This window comes from Pipra filicauda, unplaced genomic scaffold, assembly GCF_003945595.2.
Source record: "Pipra filicauda isolate LSUMZ 115617 unplaced genomic scaffold, ASM394559v2 scaffold55_size4083901_pilon, whole genome shotgun sequence".
NCBI classification, from domain to species: domain Eukaryota; kingdom Metazoa; phylum Chordata; class Aves; order Passeriformes; family Pipridae; genus Pipra; species Pipra filicauda.
Genome location: NW_024104709.1, coordinates 2,655,159 through 2,683,084, shown reverse-complemented (window position 1 = coordinate 2,683,084; position 27,926 = coordinate 2,655,159). Strand labels below are relative to the sequence as shown.

Genomic DNA, 27,926 nt, shown 5'->3' with positions numbered 1-27,926 from the left:
AGGGCAGACAAACAAACAGCCCCCTATTAAACCTCTCAAATGGCTGATTCTCTTCTACTGCCTGTTTAAGCTGTCTCTGCACCCCACCGCAACCCTGCCACCCCTCTTTGCTTTCTGCTGCACACCACAAATTTTACAGGAACAGCCTGGCACAGGCAGCACTGACATTGGCACGTCCCTAGCTCAGTGGGCATTTCCTTCCTGTGCTCTCTGAAATACTGGATGGATATTTTGTGTGGTAAGTGGCACACACATATACAGCCTTTGTTTCCATTCGCGTTACTGGAATAGATTGAGGAGATTAAGTCCTAAGAGCAGAAAAAGCAACTTGGATGGCTTTTGTTCAGAAAGGTAGTTTTCTCTCAAAATGGTAACATTTCTTGTTCAGACACGCGTTCATTACAGAGCTGAAATCCTACTCTTCTATGGTTTTTACTGATTTAAAATGACATTGTGATTTCCTGTTAAGTAGATCATTATTCTGCTTTGCCAGAAATCCTCATCCCTTTATTTTGTAGCCCTCTTTATAATTAGGGTACATGGTCTTCCAGAGAATGAGCCAAGATGCCCTGCACTGCTTTGGGTCTTGAACTGCCTGATTCAACCCTAAACCATTAGTGGAAGCTGATGCAGCACATCATCAAAATGCACTGCTGTTGCCAGAAGATTTAGTGGCTGTTAATTTCACTTTTCTCTTTTTTTTTTTCTTTTCCCTCCTGCTCCAACCATTCCAGTTTACTAACAAAGCAAAAATGTAAATAAGCTAAGCTCTCCTTTCTCCCCCCATCCCCAATTTTGATCTCACTGACCAAAGGCTTTTGTCAGCTCTTTCTCCCTTGCGGTGTAAGCAGCAAAAATTTTTAATATTAAGAGTTCTGTGGAAGATTGCTGATAGGCCAGGAATCCTTTAACCCATGATGGACAAGCACATTTTGTACAAGTTAATAGATTCTATTATTTTTAAACCCCTACAGTGATTTTTACCTGTATAGAAGAGAAGGGTGTGCTATACTAAGAATGAATAGCAAATGCTGCCTTTAGAAATATGTAAATATATTTTTTTCACAGAGATTAGTATTTTGACTTGTGCTTTTAATGTTACATGTACTTTCTGAAGAAACAACCTTAATTTCACTCTGTTAAATGTCAACTACATTGTTGTTTTTATTACGATTGATATCTTCTTTCACTGAGGATACGAATGAAGTTATAATTTTCATAAAGAAATCCATTTGTGGATACTCTGGCTTGGGAATGTTATTGCTAGTCTTCTTAATTTATGCTAACCAGTGGTCAGTACCCTCTTCTGATTAAAAATACCCTGAATGTTTAATTCTGATAATTACATGAGTCAACAGATGTGTTCCATTCAATGTTCAGCTCTACTTTCTGCAAACCTGGAGGTCTTCCACACCTGTATTGATCAGCTAGATGGCTTGAATTCCAGGACCTGTCAGAATTACAGCATTACAGCCAGCACTCCAGGCAAAAAAAGAAGCAAGAATGGGAATGGGATACCCAGAGAGAACGGTAACAGGAATTCTTGCCTTGGTGTGGATTGTTAGTCAGTGTGTGGCTAGACTAGAGTGATTTAAATACTGAGAAAAGAAAAACATGAGCAATAGTCAATCATAGTCCAAAGGGACATAGTACTGCAAAAATCTGAAGAGGAGTGATGCTTTCTTTCGTGCCTCATAAAAAGAGAGGCCTAAGACTTGAACTGTTTTCAGAAGTTGCTACAGTAACACAAACCAATAGGACAGATCTTGTTTTCAACAAGAATTTGGAAAAATCTTTTCCTTGGGATTGAGCTATCCCACATACTTACCCCATGAACCACCACTACTCTAATATTATATGTCACAGACTCCTTTTAAACATTGTTTGAGGGAGACAAGACTACCATATGAAAGTGATAAATGCTGTTTAATGTCTTTGTCGGTGACATGGAGAGTGGGATCGAGTGCACCCTCAGTGAGTTTGCCAATGACACCAAGCTGTGTGTCGGTTCAATATGCTGAAAGGAAGGGATACTATCCAGAGGGACCTGGGCAGGCTTTAGAGGTGGGCCTGTGTGAACCTCATGAACATCAGCAGGGCAAAGTGCAGGGTCTTGCACCTGAGTCAGGGCAATCACAAGCACAAGTACAGGCTGGACAGAGAATGAATCAGGACTGGCCCTGGGGAGAACTTGGTGTTGGTGGATGAGAAGCTCAGCAAGACCCAGCAATGCGCATTGCAGCCCAGAGAGCCAGCTGTATCCTGGGCTGCATCAAAAGAGGCACAACCAGCAGGTCAAGGAAGGTGCTTCTTCCCCTCTGCTTTGCTCTGGTGAGATCCCACCTGGAGTGCTGCATCCAGTGCTGGGGACTACAATACAAGAAGAAGCTATGTTGGAGCGGGTCCAGAGGAGAGCCACAAAAATTATCAGAGGGCTGCAGCACCTCTCCTATGAAGATAGGGTGAGAGAGCTGGGGCTGCTTAGCCTGGAGAAGAGCAGGCTCCAGGGAGACCTTATACCAGCCTTCCAGTACTTAAAGGGGGCTTACAGCAAGTCTGGAGAGGAACTGTTTAAAAGGACATGTTTTAAAGGACAGGGGGGAATGGCTTTAAACTGAGAGTGGGTTTAGATTAGATTTTGAGAGGAAGTTCTTCGCTGAGTAGTGAGGCACTGGAACAGGTTGCCCAGAGAAGCTGTGGATGCCCCATCCCTGGAACTGTTCCAGGCCAGGTTGGATGGGGCTTTGAGCAACCTGGTCTAGTGGAAGGTGTCCCTGCCTGTGACAGGGGAGTTGGAACTAGGTGAACTTTAAGGTTCCTTCCAACTCAAACAATTCTGTGATTCTGTGAATTTGTAATACTATGTACTTGTTGAAGTTTTAGATATCCTAAAATAATTGCGAAACCACAGAGGGAATTATATCCTTGTGAAATGGATATGATACCCCTGTCTAGAAAGATTATTTTAACACATCTATCAGTGTTTCCCCCCTGGCTTTTCCGGAGGCAAAAATCTTGCAACAGCTTGTTGCAAGGAAGATGCATGCTGTTCATTGGCATCCAGACCAGAAAAAAACAAAACACAAAATGCCATTGACGTAGCTATGTTCTTAATCACTGCTAGTGCACAAAACATCTATTCAGCAGTTTTGGAAATCTAGAATGCTTACAAATGAAATATGTGAATGTTTCACATAGTAGTAGTTTAAAACCCTTTCTTTTGAACGGTTTGAACAATATTTAGAGTTTTTCTATGTTTTCAAAGGATGAAAAAAATAAGCATATTATAAGGCGCTCTAGCTCAAGGCATTGCTTCTAGCATGGGAGCATCTAACCCATGATACCAGTTAGAATTCAGCCCAGGTCACAATTGATGAATAATCGGTTGTCTCAAGCCTTCATGAATTAACTAAATAGTCTCAGTTTAGTTTCATGAGGAGAGCCGATACTACAAAAGGCACTCCTATCACACTTGCAGTCTGGCCACAGAGATCAAAGAGGTGTCCTTCTCTGCAAAGGTGGTTTTCCCAGAACAGATGCAGAAGACAGAGACACACTGTTCAAGTTCTTCCTGTTAGGTTTTCCTGATGACAGAGAGTTTCTTATTCCGGCACCATCAACCTGCTGTTTTTTAGTGGCCCAAAGTTAAGCATCAGATAGAAAAACAGTAAATCACCAAAACCAGCATGCCCTGTGGTGGTTATTTTTTAGGGGTCATTTATGGGCTTTAGTTTTAAGTAGTTTCAGTTGCTTCATATCTGGTATATAGGTGAATCTCTGTGTCAGCCGGAGACAAACATTTCTGCTGCATGCACTGAACCTCCTGAGGGGTCTGGGGAGCACAGCACTGAGAGTTGTCCAGCACCTTATAAAGGCTTCGTGTAAACCTCCAGCAGATGGCCAAATCAGTGGTGCTCACATCCCCATAGCTGTGCTCTGCCCCATATCTGGTGTGTCCTCTTTGTTGATTCCTGCCAGACCTGTTTTCATCATCCTGGCAATGGCCGAGCAGCCAGCATGGCAGGGCATCTGCTGCTGTGGACACTCTGGCAGCATGCATATGACAGGCCACTTCTTGTAGCTCTGTGAGTCATTGGTAGCACCGTGCTTGTTTAAATCCATCTAGAGTATGAGGGCTGTTGAAATCCAATTAAAATATTTGCATAATTATGCATGTGTTCTGCTTCACATAATAAAATTCAAATATACTTAAACACAGCCACCAAGATTTTACAGGTATGTTTGTTGTTAGTTTCAGATGTATGCTTTAAGGCCATCCTTGGACAATTATTGTTTACATTTGATCATTAACCTTTTCATTTCTTTCTAACTTTTTTTGCTCAACCCACATATGTTTTTGTCAAGAAAATTAAAACGACGTGTACTTGTTTTTGAACATTTGGGGTTTTTTACTCTGTCATTACTTGGCTACACAAACATGGATTGTCTCTCTTTGTGTTGGCAAATAGGGCATTAATTTGTGTTTTATCATAAGTGAAAAGGTTGTCTTTCACTCCCTCGTCCCTTGCAATACTAAGCAGTGATTGATGAGCAAATGGGAAAAGTCTCTCACATCTCTATCAGTGTGTTTTTGTTGTTGTTGACAGATGGTTGTTATACCTAGATAAAATAGAGCATAAATGTCGTAATTGGTTTGGTTTCTGTGATGGGATAGGCTGTTGCAGTTTTCAGTTTTTCAATGGACTATGTATCACTGCCATTAGAGATATTTAAAGCAGCCTTCATGCTTCATAGTTAGTGTCAGACTTGGCTAGACGGATACGTGGTGTGTCCCTCCTTAGAATAAGGAATCTGAACAATTAAAAATATGGCTTGAATTAATTCTGTCCCAGCTAGAAAATAGCCACTTAGCTTCAAAAGAAGAGCATTTTCACTACCTCCAAATAACATTTTTTTAAAAAAATGAATGAAAAACAAGGTATCCTTTTTCCTTCTTAGAGACGAAATTCATGCAGTTTGAGCTGCAGCTTGAAAGATTTGAGCATCCCTTTGACAGCATTGCTCTGTAGGTAGATATGGAAGTCAAATTGCAAAGTAGGTTTTTAGAAAGCAAACACAAAAGAACAATTCACTCCGTTGGCAAGCTTTTCTGTTTGTTCCCCATTTCCAGATAACAGTGGACTCAAATTGTTGTGATGTGTTGATTGATTACAGCCGTTAAGTTTCTTAGTAATCAGTTTCATCACTTATTCTCAATTCATGCTTGCACCTTTGATTTCTCTTCCACAACAGGGTGATGTAGGTTGTCGTTGACTAATGAAGAACAGAATTGGTTTCGGCGTGAGACAAACGGAATGCCGACACCAATCCCAAAATGCATTAATCTTTAATAATCCACATCTGCATGTTTATAAATGATATAACCAGGGCTTGCTAATGTTGATACTCCCCCTTCCAAACAGAAGCTGACATAGGACTTGGTGTTTGCAAACTGCCTGAGACGCACGTGGCTGTGCATGGTACGTGTGACCTTGTAGAGGGAGCTCGCCAGATGAAAGTTCTCGGTTGATTAAAAATACATGAAGAATTACTTCGCTTATGCACCAGTCTTTGGAGCTTATCGTTGTCGGGCAAGATGAAATATGGCATGATAGATCTTGTCTTCTAGGGAGATCAGACCCACCAAATGGTTTTTGGAAGCAGGTTTGCCACAAGGTACTTTTGTCCTTTATGCATTCAATTTGCCCTTTTCTCCCCTGTCCCTGAGAACCATTGAGAACAGGGCTGTGTAATTTGCAATATAATGCAATAAGAAAAACTAGATTAGCTAAGAGTTTGTTCCTTTTGAGGGTAGTATTAGTGAGAGCACATACACTTTGCTACTAAAACACTCGTTAATCACAGGCAATGACATAGTATGAGGAGTAACAGGCAGGACTAGCTAAATAGTTCATTGCCACATAGTGCTGCTCCAATGTCCACCTGCTTGCTAAACCTGAGAGAGCCAGGAAGAGCAGGGAGGACTCAAACTCCATCATTGATGGTCTTCCGAGTTAATGCTGCTTGATGATGAATATTTATTCTGAGAAATTCTTACATGTAGCTGGATCAAGGGAAAAGAAATACAGATAAGAAACAGCAGTTTCAGTTCACATTCACCCATCCTTTTCTGCATGTATTTACGCTGCAGATATCACAAATGAAAATTGACATATGGTTTGTTTAGGATCTGGCAATGTTAAAGTTAGGAATTAAGATTTTTATTAGGTGGCAAATATTAGAAGTGTATGTCTCCTACATCTGTTGTGCTTCTTGGGCTCTTAAATTCAGTTGACACCATGAGGAACAGCTTAGAGAAAAAAACCTCCTCATAGTTATAAATGTAGTCTAGAGAATGAGCATTGCTAATGAAAAATTCTTCCTTTTGGAACTTGGATTAAATCCCTGAGTGGAATTCTGTAGTTCTAAGTTTCAGGTGTATGGCAGGGTAGGTTTCATTTCTGGAAGGAAGAAATGAGCCAAATGTAAGAAAGAAGTACTACTGTCTGCTTTGTTAGGAGCTTTTAGATATTTAACACTTGCATCAGTTACAATTTTATATTCTGGTTAATTGACATAAAGAAATTGAGAATGGTTTTTCACTAGCTGAAGTATATGCTTTTTGCATTAACAAACATGTAATGATACGTCCCAAGTAATTACGGATTACTAAATCCATACAACCCTTTGCAATCTCCTACTTCAGTCTAAATGCAAGCAAAACTGCCATTTTTATGGAAGGCTTAAAAGGACAGAGTGAAGAAAACACAGTATGATTACAGGGTTTGGATCATTCCCTAAAGAACATAGACACTTTCCCAGCGGTTTGCAGAAATTTAAGAAAATATAATTTACAAAATCTAAAAGCAGTTCAGAGGCCCCATAGAGGTGTGAGAGATGGTGCTGGCAAGCTGCGGCCACAGCCTCTCCCAACCCCTCTCGTACCAATTCACGCCGTCTCTTTGGAGGGCCGTGGTGACACAGAGTGCAAAATGTGTGGAGGGGTGGTTAAACGAGACTTTAGAGGGGGAAAAAAAAGAAATTAAGTCAGTGGCTGAGCTTTGAAGAAGTCTGTCTAGTGCAGAGCAGCAAGCAAGTGGGGAAGAAAGGAGCAAGCACCTCATCTAATCTTTCTCCTGGGGACCCAAGTGGACAAATTGGCAACCCTGTTCACAGCCTTCCCCCCCCCACCCTTTGTAGCGTAAGAACTGCTAATCGGATCCATGCTGCTGCAACTGTGGTTAGTTATTAACAGAATAAAAGCAGATTTCTTCAAAAGAACGGGTAAGGGAAAACGGCTCTACAAAATTGCAAGGTTGTTAGAATCTTAAATGCACAGCAGTCGTTTTTTTCCTATTCTGAATTAGGCGATGAATACGGCCTTTCATCTGTCACTGTGCCCGTTTCTTCAGAAGACAGCCAAACATTAGGCTTCTCAAACGAAATAAAAAAAAATTGTTTGAAAGAGGAAAAATATTGGGGAGCAGGAAGAATAGGAAAATGAGAAGGAGAAATCAGGTTTTGTTTTTATTAATTTGGCCTGGTGAGAGAAATACGAGCTTGCCTGCTCTATTCAGTTCCTGTGTGCCAGCTGCTGTGAGCCACCATTTCTGAATGCAGGGATTAGAAAAGATTTAACTGGTTGCTATCCTGGGCTGCACCATGCTGGATTGGCCTCCAGCAGAAATACACTGGGCTGGAAATTCTCCCAAGCTTAATGAAAATAATGCATTAAATGGTTGGGGAGTTAGGCAGAGGTGAAAGCAGAAAGAATTTCATTCCTCCAAATGAAACTTCTCATAACTGTAAAGTGATATTACAAGTCTGGAGTGGGTGTTACTGAGGATAGAAAAGCAGTGATTCCTAGATTTAAACTGACTTATGTCTTCACTTATACAAATAAATAAATGGTGCATCCTTAATTTTGAAGAGCTCTAGTGCTTTCACAGTTTGCAGCAAGATTTTGGAATTTGTTGGAGAGGAATAGTCCTCAGGCAGACAGGTGCTTGCTATAACCTACTGGAAAGCCACTCATTATCCAGGTGAGTCGCAGCTTTTTGAAGATTCCCATTGACAGCTTGCTTTGGGCTTGTTTCCAAAATCTCAGGAGAAAGTGCTTAACTTTGATCCAAATGCAGAGGTGACTTCTGGATGGGGCATGGATGAAACAGACCCTCCTGGCAGTGTCTGCTGCTGCTTTCCCTTCCCCTCTGGAGCAAAATGAGCTTTGGCCCTGGAGGGCAATATATTTGCTTTCCTGCCCCTTGACACCAAGCCCATTGTCAGTGCAGGCAGTACTAACAATTATTTCACTTCCTACTCAGTATGGCACTGAGCAAAGCCAGAAGGTTTAGTCTGAGTGTACTTGACTCTCTGTATCCCAGCACAGCCACAGCTGCTGTATCTGAAAGGGTCCTCATGTCTCAGGCCTTTTAAAACATCTGCACTCAGATTACTGCATAGATATGAGGAAGTTTTAATATTTTCTATGTCTTAATTTGACAGGATATGCAGACAGCCCCTGGTTTTTACTGGAATGAATAAGTCATTTAAAAAATGCTGTTGATACAACAGGAAGCTTGGCTACAATGCATAAATTAAGGAAGAAAATCGTCTTTATTCTTAAGGGGTCATAGGCTTTGTGAGATGAAGAGATAACACAAAACACATGACCAGTTTCGCTTTACGCTACCCATAGAAAAATTTCTTTCCTTTGAGGTCATTTTGCCTCACTTTAAATTTCCTGAAAAGCTCATTTGAAACGCTCCCATATAGAAGCCTACTTATGTTCTTTCATTTCTGATGTAGGGATCTGAGACCCAGAATGTCCCTTCTGGTGTGTAAGCCTTTACTGTCACATCTACTGTGTGATGATTATCCCATTATTTTATCAGATTTCATCTTAATCACTAGATTTTCAGGACCTCATTATTCCTAAAAGGAAGTTGTTTCAAATTCCAGTAATGGTTTGATTATCATCCTACACATCATGATCTTTTTCCTCCTTGATATTTAGCTGCAAATGTATTTTTAGAAAGAAGTCACAAAATCACAGCTTCAGTTTTTGTAATACTAAATAATACTTGCTCTTTGAGCCTCCTGTTATGTCATGCTGGTAGATGGTTCCCATTCCAGCTAACTTTTAAACTTTCTCCGTTTGTCTGTATGAAGGCTCACCAGTGACACATCAGCAAGGATGTTGTGTTGTCTTATCTCTACTGGAAACAGTCCTCCTAATTCATCCTAGTAATAAATTTGTTTCTTTTGGTGGCACGTCAAATGGTTAGTTACAACTGTTCGTAAGTTACAACCATTTTAGGTCAAAAAATATGGTCAGATTTTTCCTTCCTTTTCTTCTCCCATTTCTACCTTATAACCTACAGCTCTTCCATTACAAAAGGCCTGTTTCTGTGAATATAAATGTTTGCATTTTTGATACTCCAACCCGAAAGGTGATCCAAAGGGTTTCTTAGGTAGTATTTTTATCATCTTTTATATTGACTAAAATTCCCTACTTTGTGATCAGCCAATATCATTAAATCCAGTTCTAGCTCTTAATTCCTAAATTATATTGGGAATTGTCCCAAAGACAAGCTACAAGATCTTTAATTTCTGCCTTTCCTTCAGCCTAGTGTTCCCCTTTTAACACAGGCTATGATCAGTCCCCCACCCTCCTGTTTGCTAGTTCCTCACACACCTTAAAATTCCTATGCTGATATCCCTCCTTCCCCCCTTAACTAGTAATTTCCCAGAGAGAACCTGTTAGCACTGAAGTGCTTTCTTGATTCAATTGTTCAGGCATAGTTCTGTGAGGTGCTATGCAGCTGGTACAGGGTATTGCAGCTGAGCATCCTCCAGTGTCATTACAGTGGTGGGAGCAGAGAGCCCTCAGCTTGTTTCAAAATGTTACTGATGTGGACTGTAATTGACTGTAAGGACCCCTCCTCAGCAGTATATCAAAGGTCTGCTCTTGCTTGCTTTGTTGGCTCTGAGGAATTTACCTTTTACAGTTTAACTGCATGGCTGTAGTCATAATGTAATCACTGTTTAGTGCTTTTGTCAGTCCATTTCTTCCAAAGGTGCTGTGCAGTCTCTCCTGACTCAATTTGAAGTGTAGATTTTCAAAGTGCAAAATGTTTAAAAGCAATTCACATACTTTAAAAATAGAAAACCAGTTTACAAATATGTTATTAAGCATTTTTAAATTTTCTTACCTCTTCAGTTGACCGTTGGGGTTTTTTTAGTAGTAGACACTATATTACATAGACTACTGGTTTTGGTAGCTTTAACAACTAATTTTACTAGATAGCTATATATATTTGAACAGTGTTTTGGTCTTTTAAATAAAGGGGAAAGAAATAGTGTGGCAGCTTCTATCCTTTTGATGCACATTATTGCATTTTCTGTGATTTTGCATAATAAAAATATTGTGAAACATCCATAGTATTCACTTTGGATAAGTTTTGGCAGGTGGAGTATCTCACCAATGTGGCAATAGTGCTGTACAAAACAGGGGAAAAGGTCATCCCCGTTTAAACTTCCATCTGTGTATCATTGGCTCAAAAGAGGCAGTAGTCTGTCAGTGAAAAAAAGTTATTGGATTTTTTTTTCTCTCTTAAATAGCTGTAGAATTTATGTTAAAAAAGAAGAGAGGTTGTTTTTCTTTTGTCGAAGTTTCCCTTCCCTAATAAAATACAAAAGTCTGTTAATGTATTATTTAAAGTGTCTTCCAAGAATCACAACTGCAGTACTGGTTGAAAGAGAGAAGGATTACTATCATTTAAAGGAAAGAAATGGAAAATCTTTAAGGTCATTTCTTTTCATGACAAAGAAACTTAAAAAGCATGGCAGACAGGATCTTCAAAGGTTTTTAAAGTCCTGTCATCAGCTCCCAATCAATAGGAGTTAGATACCCAAATTAAGAGTTCAGTTCAAGTCTTCAAAGGTATTTGGGTGCTTAGCCTCCTTTTACCTTTCAGATCGCTTCTAAGAATAAAATGGCAGTTTGACTGAAAACATTTTGATGCAATACCTTGATGTCCAGCATCTGGATAATCTGTAGTACCCACTGATACTTAGCATAGCAGATACTTCTCCTGAAAGTTTGTCGTTAGAGTATGTTTATGAAGTAGTTTTCCTTTGTGAAGCAAAAAATTTGCTTTAAAGCTTGTTGAATACAGGAAAAAACCAGAAGTAAATGTAAAAAAGTGTACTGATAAAATAGCATTAGTGTTTGCAGAGGCTAATAATTTCAATAAATTTGCAAAACTCTGGAGTCTGATAAAACTGCATCATGTTGTACGTGTGCGGTTCTGGGCTTTGACTTTCGTGGTTTATGCTTGCACATCTGCCTGTGCAGGATAAGGTTCCTGACAGAGAACTGATGTTATTATCCATGTAAAAAATAGAGACCTTGTATAATACGCAAAATATGTTGCCTAGCATAGTTATTCTATGCACTATAGCATCTCTCAAAGTTGTCAAGCCTCCACCTAAAGGGGGACCCTGCTGAGGGCTGTGTGGTGCAGTCATGACTACCCTGCCTTTATTAATATTTTTAAGTGTTTGCAAAAATCTTAGATGGTTCTGATCTACTTAAAGTATTCTGTCTGATAGCAGTGCCTCGGGCATACACAGTGGAAGTGGCAGTGCCCTGTGTTCACATGGAATTGCTGTTTGTTTACAGTTTTTGAGTCACTTCCTGTCAAGCCAAAAGCGTTCATTATAATGAAGGCACTTACTGTCTCCCCAGCCTGCTCTTGAGTGACATCAAAACACAATCTGGGTTTTTTCATTATTATTGTCATATGCCTCAGAGTTCGTGAATGGGCCATGGATGCCAAAGCCTCAGGCACTGAGTGGCATGTTTAGTCTTTTAGAGGTACAATTCTGCCTCTAGTCCAGTATTTGCATCTCTGAGACAGTTGTCACAGCTGCTCCTGGTAATGTTGAGTGTCATGTTTTTGGTGCAAATGCACCTCATCTGAATAGCTAGGCAGTGGTTACACTCCACATTTTATAGATTTTCTTTTTGTTCTCTATCCGTCTGGCTTTTCTTCAGAGTTGGTGCTGAGACTCAGTTGGTTTGAGGATGGGAAGGGGACAGGGCAGAGCAGACACATTTGCTTTCCTGCTTTTATGTCCAACTTGGGGCTCTTCATGGCTCTAAAGAGCAGGCCCTGCTGCCCCGCTGTCAGCCCAGCTCCCAGCGCCAGGACTGCCCGCAGGATTCTTGCTCCTGCACTGCGGAGGGGCAGCTGCTGAGCAGGAGGAAATGAGTCTCAGCAGGCACAAATCTATTGCCTCTGTTTTTATTCGTTCCATTTCTTTCAAACGGAAAATAATCTGAACACTTTCTGAGGATGAGGGATATAAATCTGTCTCCTGCTATTTATACCGTGCTCATCACTGCAGTGTCTAAATGCGTAAAGTATATATTTGCTGCTTAATCTGAGGTGGTCTTCAAGCCTCTTGGGCTGTCACAAGTAGGCATGTCTCAGACCAGGAGTGAAGAGGAGTCCTAGGGGATCTCCAGGTCTCATTGTACTCCTGTGACAAGTTGACTCTTAGGCACAAGGCCCTTGGGGCATTGGGAGGGTGGTAGCATTGACCTCCCTGCTTCACATGATGTTGAATGGTGACCCAGAGGAGTGACTTGTATCAGTGCAATAAAAGCCTGCTTTATTATCCATTAACATTGAAAGGGAAGATTTTGTGTCCTGAGCCTCACAGACAGCACTGTGAGTGCTGTTCTTGTTTGAGTGGGCAGACAGCAGTGGATGAATTCTCTGGATGTCTTTTGAACGAAGTAATAAAAATGGATCTGTCTGTTCTGGCTAATTATTTTAATAAATAACTTCCCTTTGCTTTTATTTGAATAATAAGATACCCCTTTTCTCTCTGATCTCTTTCAAACATGCTTCACTTTCACCACATGCACCTACATATTATTGTTTATTCCCATATTCTACATGGACATTCAAACAATATTGAAACCACTGATTCATCAAAATAGTTTTTAAACTGTTGTTATTAGTCATTTTTGTATTGACCAAATTTTTCATTGGTAATATTGTTGGCAGCAGTCCATGTCTGCCTGGCTGGAGGCCAGTTTAAGCTCAGCAGGATGAGCCCTATTGTTCAGCAGACTTGGATTTTGTTAAACTCTCTAACAGAAATATGTGTCAGGAGATTTGCAGCTATAAATTGGATCATATTGGTGAGGTTGGGAACTAGCTCAATACAAAATTGAACATTTCACCATGCCTGTTGCTAAATATGTTTGTGCATGTTTCCTACATGGGTTTCAAAAAATAAAAGAAAAAAAATATGAAAAAAGTTTGACCTGTTGAGCTCTGCCTTTACCTTATACAGTTGGTAATTTCTTTGATGTTGAGTGGTTGAAAAATGCAGCAAGGCTTGGTTTTGTGCATTGAAATGTTAAAAGCAAGTCTGTTTTCCCTTTTTTCTCTGTGTGTTACAGGCAGTCAGATGCCACCGCAGCCTCCTGGCAGCCAGTCAGAATCCAGCTCCCACCCTGCCTTGAGCCAGTCACCAATGCCACAGGACCGAGGTTTGTTAGGTGTTGGGGCTTTTTTAGTCGGTGTCAAATGCAACCTTCATTTTCAGATGCACATTAGCCATGTGAGATTTCCTGGTATTTCTTTTCTTCTCCCAGGGAAAATAATGACAGTCTTCATTGTAAGAGGCTTGGGGGGTGTTCCTTCGATGGGGAAAGAGCAATGGAATAGCAGGTTTTACCAAACTATAATTGAAAACAAGGTTTTCTCAAAATATAATGAATGCCCAGGGTATAAAGGCAGTTTCTGTAAATACTTGAGTCATGTCTTAGAGAATACAACTTATTCTTGTCTATCTTGAAATTAAGATATACAGAAATAGTGCTCACTATGAGCACTACAGTTTTGCTACTGTTCTTAAAACTCTCATCTCTGTCTTTGCATGGACACGATAGTCCTCTATCCAGTTCTAGGATAAAAATATCTTTAAATATAAAAGGAAATCAAATATTTAGGTCAAATGGTTCAAACATTTGGAAATCTTGCAAGGGAAAACATTGTAGGCAACAGCACGGTTCTAAAAGGGTGCTTCCTAGCAAGTGCTCACAAAAATAAACAGAGCATTTTTAAATTAATGTTACCTTTTTTAACTTTTAAGCCTTTTTCCTTTCACCTCCTTCCTCCCTAGCTCATGGAAGATAGTTGTCACAGCTTTGTTGCATGGCCGTACATACAATCAACTGCTGTAAATTGGGCATCCTGTCCATGCAGTGGTTAACATGTGCCAGTGACAGGCTTGCAAAACAGACACATGGTAACTGTGATAAACATGGAGTTATTTATGAAATGCCCCTCCTAAAATGTCTTGCTTCCAGAAATATCCTAAGTAGCACCATATGGGGATACCATAAATACTAGAAGTTTTCTCGCAGTGAAACAAGTTGAACTCACAGAATGACAAATTTCTGGGATAGCATCCAGGAGGAGCTAAGAGGACTCACAAAGAAGAGCAGAGAGTCTTAATTTTTGCTATTTTTCTGGGCTGATTGTCCCCTCCTCCAGGACTGCTGATTAATGAGAACATGAAATACAGAATTCCATGCTCATTTGTTTTGTTTCCTTTCCGGTCATTCTTTATACTCGGTTGTTAGTGCAGAGACTTATTTTCCCCTTTAAAAAATTTAGAATACTGTGCATGTTTGGTGAGAAAAAGGATGGCCTCAGTATCCAACACAAGTATATGATGCCTTGTGTGATAGATGTCACAAGGCAGCAAGAATGGATCAGATGGAGGCTTTAAAGACCCAAACATCTCACAAAGATATTTACATTTCCTGGCACAACTGGGTCTTGGCACAAAATGTTATATTACCCAGTAACAATTGTTTCTGCAGTGCGTATTCCTCACCTGACTTTGGGGGATGAGTTATGCAGGTCTGACAGAGCTGGAAAGATCAAACCTCTCTGTTCTGCTGTAGAACAAAACTGGGGGTCATTATATGGTCAGGAGAGGCAGAGGGGTATTCAGAAGTAAAACAGAGAAGACAGGTGCTATAACTGGGAAATCAAACAAGTAAATAACAGTGAAAGAATTAAAATTTACAGATTGATTTAGTCTGGTTTTTATTCTCTGCAGTGAGATTTGTAGGTATTTTCTTAGAGAAAATGTTTTTGGGAATGTTGCAGTTTTTGAACACTTCATATGCAAAAACTGGTGTAATGTGCATGATCTTGTGACCCAGCTTGTATAAGAAGTCCATTTGGTTCATGGGGGAGATTCAAAATTTGTAACTAGCTGGATCATATTGATTTTGCAGAACATGTTCCCCAAAGCTTCTCTAAAGTCTGTGCCTTACGCACATAAACATGCGTGCATTCCCTTTTGTGCACTGTCATTGATTAGAGGCTCCTTTGAAATGGAAAACTTCACCTTTTAAAAAGGCTGTTACATTAGTTGATTCCTTTGCTTTCTTGAACTGGTTTCCACTGAACTTGAAGAAAGGAAGGAGGGGGAATGATGGGGGCTCAAAGGGAAGGTGCTTGTCATTTACTGATAAAAACCTGAGCAGAAAATCGTTGCTGCTAAGGACACCTGATCCTTACAGTAATTTAAACTCTCGGCTTACTGATACACTTTCTCCAAAAAAAAGAAAAGAAAAAAATAAATGAAAATGAAAACAAAAACCCCAGTGACACTACATTCGATAAGGTAATGTTGTTTGGGTTTGCACTTTGTATAGCATTTCTTTCCTTGTTTAGAGAGAGAATTGGATAAACAAAGGACTAGTATTCATTTCTTAAGCAAAATCTTCTGCTCTGAATACTTGAAAAAAATGCTATTTATCAGCTATCATGAAGCTTGACTGACAGGTGGAGTCTGAGCTTTTAACACTTTTGGATGCTAAACCACTACCTTGAACCATTAAGTTTACACTTACCTTAGTGTTTGACTGTATTTTACCCTGCATTCCATGGTTGCTCAGCACCCAGCAGGGATTTTTATGTTTGCCTGCCTGAGAGTATACATTCCCTGTCATACAGTGCAGCATGAAGCAGTGAGCATATTTTTACATGTACACTCTATGTGCAGAAGGAGAGGAGCAGTATTGTTGTTCATATGTACAGCAATAGAAATTTCTTGGGGGATTGGATTTTTTTGTACTCTTCAGCTTTTTTTTTATATAGCTTATTTCATGCTTTCTGTAATAAGCATGAAAATGCTTACTTTTTAAAAATAATTTTAAAATCTTTCGTTTCCTGCTCGAGCTGTAGGACATTTGGACCTGGTCAGTGTAAATGGAGCATGCTATCCTAGGGACTTCTGTTCTTGTCCCAGAATTGGTAACTGGCCATTGTTGTTTGATGCCAAATCAGTGAAATGGTTTTAGTTCTACAAACAAAGGTTGTCTACCTAGGTAACAAGAAATTATATTTACTTTTATATACATAAGCTATGTCTCAGCTCATGTGTCTTTAAAAGTACTGGGACTTGAAGTAAGTCCCATACATCATAATGGACTGTCAGAGCTGGACAGCTCTGGGGATAGAGGGAGCAGGCTGTGTAGGTCTGGTGTCAGAAGTCTCTTGGAAAAGCAGGAGTGGCCATGGCTGCTCTACCTGCATGTGTATTAACTGCTGCTGAATCCCAACAATTACCTTTACTTGGGGATACCATAATGGCAATGTAGTCATGACTAATTGAGGTAGTCATTTAAATTTGCTATGCTTTTGGGGGGAAGGAGGATGCATGTTTTGCTCTTTTTTTCTGATATATCTACTCCAGACTTTTCTTTGTATGATCAAAAGTAGGGGGTTGAATTTTTGTGTTTATTGAACTCAAAGCTTTTTATAAGCTTTTGTTGCATCAGGCCCAGAGGTAGGGCAGCAATGATACCACAGCTGTCATGACCGTTCGGCAAATAGTTGAGGTACACACAGTCTCTTGAGTTCCTTATATTCAGCTGTACCTACTCACTTGTTTAAGTTTTGGAAGCTGCACTTTGAGGATGTCCTTAGTAGCCAGAACTGCTCAATGAGTTAGTAGTTACTTCTAGGGATCAAATAGAAACCCAGCATATCCCAATTAACACCCTAAATTAGTTTCCTGAAGCTGCAGTGTGAAAAAGAAACCTTTGTCTTGGCCTTTAGCTTATACTCCCATTCTTACTTTTGTAAACTAATGGAGATTTCCATCTGCCTATACAAATACTCACCTGTTCAAGCACTGTTAGGAGAATGAATATGTGTCACAATAATGTTGAAATAGGCACTTTTACCCCCTGCAGGAATGAATGGTTCCTTACCTAATTTTGAAAAAGCTCAGAAAACTTACCTGCTTTTAAGTAGTATTTTTCATGCTTATGCAGTTGGGTATGTACATGTCAGGTTTCAGTCTTATATTAAAATAGTGAATTGGGAGTTCCTAAAAACCATTGAATTTAATGGAAACAGTTAATGACTTCACATTATTACTCTGGCGAGCACTCTCATAATGGGGATACTTAAAGAAGCCTTATTTATTAGTGCAAATGTATATGGGTCAGAATTAATTTTTAAAAAATCTTTAATTGTTTTCCCCTTATAATTTTCACAGCGGTACATAGTTAAATATTCATGATAATGCTGATGATATGCTAAAGGTCTGAAATAGATCTGGAGTCTCAAAATCAACACAGGTTATTTAACCCTTTTCATCTAATGCACCACTGGGGACTTGCTGAGTGAAATCCCAGAGCACTGGAATAATTAGAAGATAGTAATGAGGATTTAATTAGTCCTTGAGATATGCTGAAATAGGACCACTGAGAACTTTTCTTTTTGGACATGGATTGCAAGCAGAATTGCTGTTGCAGCTGCTGTGATGTGCTGGAAAATGTATTCCATTGCTTGAGGCATTTTCATGGCAGCATTCTGTCAGATCTATGTGGACAGTGCCCAGAGTAAGCACCTCCAAAATTGTTGAATAGAAGTCGCCACCTTCTCCATCACCTTCTCCCAGCAGTTTTTCATTTTTAGTTTTTTCTGTCATTCTTACTGTTCGAGCTTTATTTCTTTCCATTGTTGACATGATCCAGCTTTTGAGGATTGTTGTACAGTTATGTGCTCTGTTAAAAACATATCAGAGACAGGGAATAAGAAACTGCAGGCTTGTAGGAGTACAGGTGTTATAGTAAGCAAAATTTGGATCTTTTTGACACAACTGCTTGTAAGGTTTATCCTCAGATCTTGTCCTTATTTAGTATTAGATCTTCACAGAAGTGATATTTATCAGTAGCTGTAATGTAGTAAATTTAAATAGCTTTTTTGGCAGCCAAGATGTTATCCAGCAAGAGGTAGTAACAGATGGGATGTGATCGGGCATTTTGATGTTCTCTTTGTGCTTCCCTATAAACACTAAGTAGCAACTGAATTCCTGTAACTACAATTTCCTAATTTGCTCATTAGATTTCATATAGGTATTTTTCTCCCCTTTAACTGTTTTCTGGGCATGCTTATTTGTACACAGTCATCACATAAATTCTACAGTCATGTATTTTCTTCTAACAAAATATAAATGTTTTTACTTGTGCGGAAGACACAGAATACCAATTGGGTGTTTTGCGCCTACAATTCCTGATGAGATTTATGGCTTAATACTGACATTCAATGGTAGAGATTCTTTTCCCTGAAATCTATTTTCTTCTTAAAAAGACAAACCAAAAGGAAGAAAATAGATCAAAGAATTCTTATTGTAACAAAAAAGATACTGTAGTTTGCTTTTAGATCTTAAAAAGACTTTCCCTGAGAATACGTTTTTTGCTCTCATTTGGGGATTTTGGGATCTATTCAGAGCACTGAGGAGCTAGAGAATAAAATGATTCTTGTCATTAAAATTCTTCTGCTTGCCATGTTAACGATGACACCACTTAAGGTTAAATCAGACTTGGTAATAAGTTTACATGATGCAGACTGAAGTGTTTCAGGCTCTTAAAGAAAGATGCTTGAGACATGCATTGAGTGCAAAGCCTCAGGTATTTTTGAGTGCCTCTTCTGCACATAGCGCTCCAAGTGGGTCAGTGCGGAGGAGCTGAGCTCTGCCTGGTATGTAGGAACACTATGCCAGGCTGGGAGGAAATCTTCATGCCCAGAAAACTGGGGTTAGAGGAATTATGCCCTCAACAACCAGAAAAAGTGCATCACGTAAGGAGGAAAAGCAGGTTTTAGTTGAAACTGTCACACTTAACTCTGTAAAACATACCTTTTTCATCTCAAGTCACGTGATGAAGTAGGAACATGATGCATACAAGTACACAGAGCAGATCTATATGTGATGGCAAAGCCAAGCAGTAGAACTGTGCGCTAAACTTCTTTGGTGACTCAAAAAACTACAGTAGTTTCTCAATTTAGTGAGTGCTAAATTTATCATCAGTTTTTAAAAAGGATCAGGCCATGGTTCGTTTTTACCTCTGTATTTTTAATTTGACAGTAGAAGTGCACTGAAATGTAGTCTCAGTGTGATGAGCAAAAAACCCACAATATGTCTACTTTAATTAGTAATCAACATTTCTGGGTTGAAAGGTTACAGTTTTTCTCACTGAGCTCTGGAGTGAATAGGTTTGTGTCTGTCTCTCAGGCACTTCAGGAAGATCTGCTTTTCTTGCCCAAGAGCATTAGAAGTTATGTTACTCTGCCAAAACAGGTTAATTGTTAAAGAAATCAATTGCCATTTCAGGATGTTGTTTTCAGACTGTACTTGGGTTTCAAATATACACCAGCCAGTCTCAGCTTTAGATTGATATGATCTGTGGCCTACACTAAATACGTGGCAGTACTGGCCATCTGCAAGAAGAATTGAAGCAGAAAAGGGTATGATTTACATGTGATAAACCACACTGGGAGACAGCAAAACTGCAGAAGTAGGATTTGAAGTTATCTGTACCATCAAAACCCAGAGTCGGGTCTCAACAAATACATTTTGTATATTAGCAGATGGTCATTGCACTCTTCTTGCTGATGTAAAATCTTGTTATACTTGAGGATGAATCTTTATTTCATTTTTTAAACTAAAGTGGGGATTCTCTTTTTGAATTAGGGAGCAAAATTGACTTATTCTGAGAGAGTTTATATAGTTGCCAGCAGAGAGACTTCTCAATAGAGAAGTTTCCACTGACTTCATTAGGCAGCTGTCAAATTCCCTGCCTCTGGGCTCAGGGAGCAAGATAAGCCACAGCAGTTACTGATGAAGAACTTGACAAAGTGACAGTCAATGTTGCTGTCACCAGGCTTGATATAAAGTTACTGGGTATGACCCCTGTCCCTGGGACAGCTTCCCGTGGTGGCCTATAAACTGGGAGCTGCCTGTGGTCTGCCTGTTCAACAGCACCATTGTTTTCAGGACACTCTACTCCCTTAGAAACTAAATTAACCTTTTTATGAAGCTTCTCTATAGATAAAGAACCTCTGATCTAAGACATTTTATGTCATTTTAAGTTAATATATAGGACAGCGAGTTGAAATCTATATAATATATATATTAATAGCTAACACTGGATAGTTCTTTCTATCACAAAGGATCCCAAAAGGCTGCAGAATAAATGCTCGTCAGGGAACAGCTGCAAAACAAGGAAGAGTAAAATCAGTAAAATCATAAATCACAGTAAAAATAAGACTGATACAAAGGCATTTGGGGACTGAGGAAAACACACTGATTTTGTGTTTTTGAAAAAACATTATGGTTTATTTTACATGTGTGCAAGACAGAAAAGACACATCGTGTATTTTAGTCTTGTCCACAAAATATATATGTGTGTGTGTGTGTGTGTGTGTATATATATCATGGTATTCAGTATATTTACTTCATGAAAAAGAAGATCTGAGTTGATCCAAGGAACCTTGGAACAGCAGTCTGTGGGGAGAGTAAATTTTTCAAACCTGAAATTTAGACTGTTAAGCCTGCAGGCCTTGCATATTATACATTTAAAAATGCCATTCCTTCTTTGCTCTCCTCCGTGATTTTCCTAAGTATGCATGTTATTAGGCAAACTTGGACAAATGTTGATTGTACAAAGCAGACATAGTCCTCAGGTTTTTATTGTTGCTGCTGAGATTAATTCTAGCAGTCCAATCTACCTACTAAAATTAAGGATTCGCTTTGGGGGCAGTTGGGAGGGCAGGCTTTTGTGCTACAAGTCACTGTTGCCCTGATTTTTCAAGCACCATAGTAAAATCATCTTGTGTAAGGTATGTTACAATAACAAATTATGTGTAACATGGTGGATGAGCAATGTTTTTTTGTTTAGCCAGTGCATCAACATCTCCACAAATGTCTTTCCTTCTCTGTCCTCAGTATAGCACTTAAAATTTGCATCAGAGAGCATTATGCAAGGTTTGCATTAGGAAAAGGTTGGATATTTCTTCCCCGGCTACCATCTGGGTAATCTGTCTGATCCTTCCCCAGATTCTAATTTATCAATGATAGATTATATGAATTTCAAGGCTAGGCAGTAGCAGAGGGAGGTTTAGGGGTGGGAAAAATTTAAACATTATTGCATGCTATACATAGACTGGGTTTTGCAATATCAGAGAGAGAAGCAGAGGAGATTCAGCCAGTTAACCTAATAGCACAGCTGGTAAAACACCAGGGGGTCTGGGTTAAAACCTTAGCTAGGTCATTAGTTTCCATCTTCCCCAAAGCTATTCACGTTGTGAAGGGAAGCAGTCAGACAAATAAACAGTGAGGAGACTGCAAGATAGATATTAAAGCGTAATAAGAAAATAATTTTAAAGAAAAATAAAACCAATCCAGAGCTTTTTCTTAAACGTTGATCTTTCTGTGAAAAGGAGAAGTACTGCAGATATCTTTGCAGGAAGTCCTAATTTCGCTGCAGTGGTGTTTTCCATTACTGTTTGTTTCACATAAGCAAAGAAACATCCTTTGTTGAATGGGTGTGAAGAAATGTGGTGGTTGTACTGAAGGTATTAGCAGATGCCAATGTGAAAATAAATTGTCTAGATAACAAAGGGAAATCATGTCGCTGTTACTCTAGCCCAGAGAACTTCAAATGTGTTTAGTGGTGTCCTGATGGACTTGGAGAAGATGACAAGGTTTTATGTGGGCTGAAAAAAAGAGCTCAATGTAGAAACTTGATTTTTTGTTTTCATGGTTAATGGAGAAACATTAGAAGAAGAAATTCTAATTAGAAGAACAGTTCATTAAAAGAAGAAGAGAGAGTGAATACAACCCAAACGGCTGTCTGAGGAAGGAAAGTCTGCCAAAAACTGTGTCAGGGGTGTACAAACATTTGCTCTTTTTTCTCAAAGAAGACCTTTCTCCTAAGAATACTTTGGGGCTTTTTTAAAAAATAGAATGTGATTGGAGAAAGAAATGAGAAATTTTAAATATTTTTTTAGCTTTTATAGGAGTTAAAAACTGATTATCAGAAATATTATTAGCCTTCTTTTTAGCAGCTGAAGAATAAGCTTCTGAATTTGTCCTGTGTCAGTGATCTCAGTACATGTTTTTATGCTGCTACCCTTCGGTTGCTGAAGTTGCTTGTCAGCCTAAGTGTTCACTCAATATCAGGTATATTAGCAGAGACATGGTGTCTAAATATTGTGCACGTCAGTGGTGCTGCTTGGGACACATCTAACAGGTTCATACCAGAGACATCCAAAGATACTGTATGGCTGCAGTGTAGGTGGTTCATTTATTTGATTCATTATTTCTTTTACCTGCCTATTAACTGGACAAGAATATTGAGAACTACTATTTGCATGATCTAAATGACATTGGCACTGTAAGCTGATCTACTCACGCTCACTAGCCCATCATCCTATAGTGTAAATGACTGTCAGATACTTCATGTGTGTCAAACATAGGTTTTATATGGGCTGTCACCAGTCTAGCTCAACATATTTTAGTAAGGCTGGTTTCTGGAAAGTGAAAATGAGATCTGAGGTATCTTGAATGCAAAGAAATCTTGTGCCTGCTTGCTCTAGAAGCCAAGTTTTTTTATGCCACCCACACGATTTCACTTGATTTACGTGGGTTTTATTCTAGTACATGGGTCAAACCTTCCCCAGTTTCTTAATTGCTGTTATTTGTTTAGACCTGTACAGCATTTTTGTCTGCTTAGATTTTTTTCCAGTACCTAAATCTCTTTCACTGTGTCCTTTTCAATGTTTATTTTAAGTAGCACCTTAGGGGTAGGTACCATGCCATTTTTTGCCAGTGACAGTAAGTACTTTATGGCCAGGTAGTGCTGGCCCCCTATAAGCAATGGGACAACAGTGTGTTCTTAGCTCCTTCAATCTATAACCCACCCATCTCCAGGTCTGACCACACCATGGTCAGAACAAACACGAAGATGCTGGTTCCAGTACCATCAACAGTCTGTGCAGACAACCTGATTGTGTATTTAGGGTTCTGGTGTCACAGGCTTATGTGAGAATAACCAACTCTTTCAATTACTAAAATACTTCATTAACGTATGAGTTGTGTTCTGTTGGATGTTTCCTTGCAGTGTTCTGGGGTGCTGACTGTGGACATGTTTAGCTGGGCAAAAACCCAGACATAGTTCATCAGTCCAAAGCCTTCCTGAGCTGTCCTTGCCATCTGAATAGGTGGGCTAGGCAGAGTTTCAGTCTGACTGTGATCTTCCTGATCATCTTGCCATGCTAAAAGGTTGCCAAATTTTATTACATTCACTGCGCAGAATAATGGTTTTCATTTGTTTAGCTTTACCCTGCCACTTCTATCTCAGTGTTGTTTATCCACAGATGAGCTAGATTTGGGACTCACTGCTTTAGGTCCGTCTGAGTTCTGTTGTATTCTGTGGTGAAAATCCTGAAAGAGGCAATACAACACAAACTGTTGTTTGAGGAAGGAAAGCCTGCCAAAAACTTGTGTCATGGGTGCACAAACATTTGCTCTTTTTCTCGAGGATACTGACCAGTGCCTTGCTAAGGTACCAAGCATTGGAAAATTTTGTGATTACACACACACACAAGTTTTTCCTTTAGTGGTAGTGGAAAATATCTCTTCGCTTATTTAATTTTTTTGAGCTGATTCATAAGTAGAGGACTTTCTGTTATTTTTCTCTAATTATTTGATGATTAGTGCATGCATCCAATCTGTTTCTGCTTCTCTCATTCCCTGATTTTCAGAGTAATAAGCCTGTCTAGCCCCTTCTTCAGTTTCTGCCCTTGAACAAGGGAAACTTCCTTATTCCTTACTCAGAAAGGTTCTTTAGTTGTTTTGGTCCCATACTCTGTCACTAAACGTGCCCCTCTAGAAAGACCCATAGCCCAGTGTATTTTTTTTCCTTACGTAAGTTAATTTTTACAATATATTGTTGCATGTTGTACTTTTCCTCATTTTTTATTTATTGGATGTGTACTTTAATTATGATCTCCTATCACTGTAAACTCCAAAGTTTTTGTGAGCTTAAAGTGAGTAAGTGTTCCACGTGTTTTCAGGTTTAATTCATTCATGAAAATCGATGGCTAAATCAAAAGACCTCTTATTGACCATGCGTTGTGTGCCAGTAGACAGTTACTGTCCATCAACTGATATGCAATAACTTGTTCCTTTGCAGTCAGTTCCTTTGTATTTGCTTCTACTTTTCTGTAAGTTTTTTTCATATTCAAGCCAAGATTTTAAAATATCAGATGAATCCATTTGAGATTTTATAGCAGCACCCTGCACATTCGGTGGGAGTTTTTCATGGTTAGTGCTAAGGAGATAGTATTCAAGAAACACATGATTTTTTTATTGGTCAATGTACAAATATAATTAATACAACCTTACTGCATAATTTCGTGAAGCTTTAGTAATTTACTGTTGTTTATCCGGTTTGTATGTACATATGCCTAAGGGAAAGAAAAGGTTTTAAATGTTTTTTAAAAGGCATCATAAGGGGTATTAGCTATATGATGTATATTAACAGATGTTAGTGCTGCTTAGGACAACAGAAGCTTCATTTTTTTCTTTTCCTTCATCAAAGGAACAGAAACATTTCTGTCATAAGCATTATTCAGTTTATATTTTTCCTCTGTGTTTTACTAAAAAGAAAGAAGAAAAATAAAGAGCTACCTGGTCATTTTTAAACATTGTATGTATGTTATACTTGAACATGTACACATATTTTATTATTGTTATGGTGTGATAATTGTTAAAAGTATGGTACTGCTTCATTTAGAACTGGAAAAAAAAAGCAAAGATGACTACAATATTAAAATGGTTTTTAATAAAGACAATCATTCTTTAGGTATAGTATAAAATGAATAATATAAAGTGTAGTATAAAAAAAAACTAAAAAGGAAGAAAATGCTTCTGTCAGGGTCACTTAATTCAGCTGCTTCTGAAATAGCTTAGTTTGTGAAAACCTACTCCAGTGTTTTTTCAATAAGTAATGTCTTGTTATGATGGCAAGTAAAGCATCACTTCTACCTCTTTTTTATCACTAGCATTAAGGGAAGGGAGTAGATTTGTTCATTGATGAGCAGCATGTTACCATTGCAGTTTTGAAAGTCTTAACTCATACTCTTTCCTAGCAGTTTATTTAAAAGACAAAACAACCCACCTTGTTGTCACAGAGGTTGACATGTCAGATGCAGTCTGGCTGTTGAATCACTCCACTACCGTTACTCCAGTGCAGCACTAATGTAATCTTACTTCCCTTCTTTACAAAAGAAAACTTTATCTTAGATCTAATTTTCTGGAAAGAAAATTTATTTCTTTTTGTATTGGCTATAAAATGAAGTTGAACACTAGGGAAAATGTGTGTAAATAAGGAAAAATGAATGGATGCCAGCTGCTCCCTTTCGTTCCTGATAAGATTTTTAGAATTGATGTTGTTTTCTCTTTATGATGCATGAATGCTAATGTATTGACCAGGAACCCTTTTCTCTGTAAGACATCTGAGCTTTCTACAAATATTTGAAACATTTCAAACTCATGCACTGATCTCTGAATAGTCACTGGACTCTCATGGAGGTTGATGACAAGAGACTCCTCTATGTTGTAATGGCATCCAGAACACAGTAAGAATCTGTTCTTACCTTCTCCCCATCACAAGTGTAGGTGAGATGACTCCTCTGCTCTCTGGAAGGAAGTTGGAGCATGTCCTGTTTTAATACCGTGTTTCAACATACTGTACAGACAGTAACAGAAGATAAGACAGCACAGATATTCTTCCTGAATTTCAGGATTCCTTTTCCTTAATTTTTTACCTGTCTTAATTTTTTATCTTCTTTCAAGAGAGGATAGCAAAGCCAACCTTGATTTGAGAGGAATCTTACACCCTCTGGGATGGTGAAACTCATGCCTCACGTCAAAAGTAGTTAAGAAGTCTTTTCGTTTCTTGTTATATTAGTCAACATCTCTGTAAACTAAGGCTAGAACATGAGTTTGAGTGCTATCAGACAGTTGTCTCTACTCTTGAATGACTGGCATGCCCATGGCATGGTTTTGGCCAATGCCTGTGAGCACTCCCTGAGCTACAGCCCAGAGCATGTATAAGGCAGGACAAGGAACTGTACACAGGAGTCATACAGATAAGACTAACAGGATTGAGTGGGAAGGTTTGTCTGTGGGAACACAAGAGCCACCACTCTCCTTCTGGCATGTTTTATTTATGACTGTACTTGTAGCTATGCAGTCCATTCCACAGCATCAGAAATGGATGAGAAGTTTACTGAAGAAGAGGTCATTTGAGTAGAAACACTTACTTCACTTATTACTTTGGTCCCTCCAGAAGCCTTTTTGACAACAACAGGGGTGGCCAAAAGTAATATTCTCCATGTTTTTCGTTAGACATTAGTCTATGTTCTCCTTTAGCTTCAACAACCAGCAGTCCCTCTGCATCACTACTGGAAATTACTGTACTGGTAGCTTTTCTGTGTGTCATCCATCCTTGTGGTGTTAAGTACTGCCTGCAATAATAACTGGGCTGAAAAACCTTAATCACTAGCACAGTATTTGGCAAGTTAGTTCGTATAGATTAAAAGGCCCACAGCGAACAGAAAAACCTCACATCTGTACGAGAATCAGGAGTAACTTTACTATTTTTATAATAAAAATCTTAGTGTGACCAGTATGATTTTTTTTTCATTTAAATGGATCTCACAAGCATGATATATATGGTGTTTGTGTGTTGGGAACACAAGCATTTATTTTGTACAGACATATGACTGTATTAGGTTTCTAAATTACTTACAGAACTATCAGCAGAAGATATAGGCTTTGTGATAAGATTTGTGCACAGAGTGGAACTGTTTTAAAAATCAAGGGGTCTGTTTCAAAACAAAGCTAAGTGGAGAAGGTCATGCAAGCTTTCCTTTGCGGAAGTGTGGAGTTTTCCAACCACTAGAGACCAGTTTCTAAGCTGCCATTTCACACTCAGTTATTTGTCATGTTGGGTGTCAGTGTGTGCGTTCTGGCTCCCTCCAGAGCAAGTGTCAGGTTCTGACTTTGTAATTCAGGTGTAATCGAGTTCCTTGTCTTGGGGCTTGCACAAAGATCAGGAAGACTTGATGCATATTCTGTCAAATCTGGCAGTTGTTAAGAGTTTTAGCACAATACAGCTGTTCATAGCACGAAAGAATTGGGTGCAAGGGGGTACAAGGTCATCTCAGCTCATGGTTTTTCTCCATACAACCTGCACCTCAGTGTTTTCAGTTAGGATTTTGATCATGTGTCTCTATATGTCTAATAATGTCTAAAATTAATGGAGGAGAGTGGAGGAGGCACCTTTCATAAGTAACATTTCATCTCCCTGCGGCCCCAAACCATGAGTGTCTGACCTGGCTGCAGCATGGGCCACAAGGCAGCCGTGCTAGGGCACGTTGGCCCTCTGGGGCCATGTCTTCTCCTCACCAGGCTTAGTGGCAGCAGAGTGGACACTGTCCTGCGGTACGTGCGTGGCT

The 27,926-nt window shown here is 39.2% G+C and overlaps 1 protein-coding gene across 1 annotated transcript in view; it reads left to right on the top strand.

Moving 5' to 3' along the window:
- ARID1B (AT-rich interaction domain 1B) overlaps positions 1 to 27,926 on the top strand; it is a 323,933-nt gene that overhangs the window by 228,766 nt on the left and 67,241 nt on the right. The window contains 1 exon segment of the mRNA XM_039387426.1: positions 13,484 to 13,573. Coding sequence (XP_039243360.1) covers positions 13,484 to 13,573 — 90 coding nt within the window.